Source organism: Lucilia cuprina, chromosome 2 (genome assembly GCF_022045245.1).
Source record: "Lucilia cuprina isolate Lc7/37 chromosome 2, ASM2204524v1, whole genome shotgun sequence".
Classification (NCBI taxonomy): Eukaryota; Metazoa; Arthropoda; class Insecta; order Diptera; family Calliphoridae; genus Lucilia; species Lucilia cuprina.
In genome coordinates this window covers 64,401,142-64,402,612 of record NC_060950.1, presented here as the reverse complement: position 1 = coordinate 64,402,612, position 1,471 = coordinate 64,401,142, and the positions used below count along the sequence as shown (strand labels likewise).

At 30.9% G+C, this 1,471-nt stretch overlaps 1 protein-coding gene across 1 annotated transcript; it reads left to right on the top strand.

Moving 5' to 3' along the window:
* The first annotated feature begins 427 nt into the window (after positions 1-427).
* LOC111685851 lies at positions 428-1,351 on the top strand. Its single transcript, XM_023448133.2, has 2 exons — positions 428-552; positions 610-1,351. Exons 1-2 carry the CDS (start codon positions 511-513, stop codon positions 1,267-1,269), a joined length of 702 nt encoding a protein of 233 aa, XP_023303901.2. The 5' UTR covers positions 428-510; the 3' UTR covers positions 1,270-1,351.
* Positions 1,352-1,471: the final 120 nt, after the last annotated feature.

Below are 1,471 nucleotides of genomic sequence, written 5' to 3'. Positions count from 1 at the left end.
AGTCTGTAGGTAAGACTATAGGCTAGACTTTAGGCTGGACTAGAGGCAAGGCTATATAAAAATCGTTAAAAAATGAACTGCAAATTAGTTTATTGTAAAAAAATCTATCCAGCCACAAGATCATCCTTCGATCTTATAAATCATTATATCGAATTTATATGTATCTAAGGAGTAATTCAATTGTATTTGTATATGTAATATTTTGCATAAAGATAAAGTATTAGAATAAATTAAGATTCAACCTTAATCCCAAATTTAATTGATAACTGAAATATAAACAAGATAGTAATTTAATTAGTACAGATAAACAAGCTTTGCTAATAAAATAATTAAGACAAACATTGTTATTAATCCAGTTTGATAACCCTGCACTGAGCTTTATAGAAATATAAAAAAATTAAATCTAATTTAAACAAAGTTGTATTAAATTTTGGAATAAAACAAGATTCAGTTTTAACAAAAGTTTATTCGTAAATCAACCGATCAGCTGTTAAAAACGATTTTGCTAAAATGTATTTTATTAGTTTTACTGTTTGTTTGCTATTCGCACATGTATGTATAAACAAATTTAAGTGACAGCTGGAATAACGGTAATTGATTTATCATTAGGTGGCTGTAGGTAAACCAGCTGTTCAGCATGATGATCATTTTAAAGATTTCGATTTATGCAAACTTAAGACGATCTACACTACTTTGGCACCCAATGAAAAGGATCACACTCTAGCACCCACTGTACAGTTGATGAAATTAATTGTATTTGACCTACAGGATCTGGCCCTTACCTATGCAAGGAATGCTAAGGATATAAGTGATCAGCTGATTAAAGAATCTCTCTTCAGCAGCAACCAATCGCTTGAGGTACAAAAATTTAAACATGAAATTGAAGAATTTCAAAAGAAATACAACTCTTGCGCTGACATGAATGAATTATTTGACATTGTGGATATATACTCAAATACCACTTCTGAATATTATGAAATGGAAGCAAATGGTACCCTAAGTGCTGATGGGAAACTCATTCAGAATGTTCTGAAAAAATACAGTCCCAAAGATATGGACGAAGAATTTGAAGAGAAATTCCTTAATACCTTTGCTGTTAATTTCTCGCGTAAAATCGAAGAGCTTAAAGGAAAGCTGGAAGCTGAGGAAGGTGGTATGGGTGAAAAAATATTGCAGTGGTGGGCCAAGGTTAAGACATTAAATACAGTCGAAGAAAAAATGAATGCCTTTAAGGAATATATGAAATTGTATGGTTTTGAAGATGAGTAAATTTTAGTTGAGCCAACAGATTTTGTTGTAGTTAGATTTAGTTGTTATAAATAATAAACTTGTACGACCATATAATACCCTACATCATTAGTTTATTTTCAAAATTAGTCTAAACTATGACTAGACTATGACTAGACTATGACTAGACTATGACTAGACTATGACTAGACTATGACTAGACTATGACTAGACTATGACTAGA

What these genes read in the sequence shown, in the direction of transcription:
- LOC111685851 (XM_023448133.2), top strand. Translation starts at nt 511, where the DNA reads ATGTATTTTATTAGTTTTACTGTTTGTTTGCTATTCGCACAT. An exon ending in TTTGTTTGCTATTCGCACAT is followed by an intron (nt 553 to 609) that starts GTATGTATAAAC and finishes ATTTATCATTAG; the next exon opens with GTGGCTGTAGGTAAACCAGC.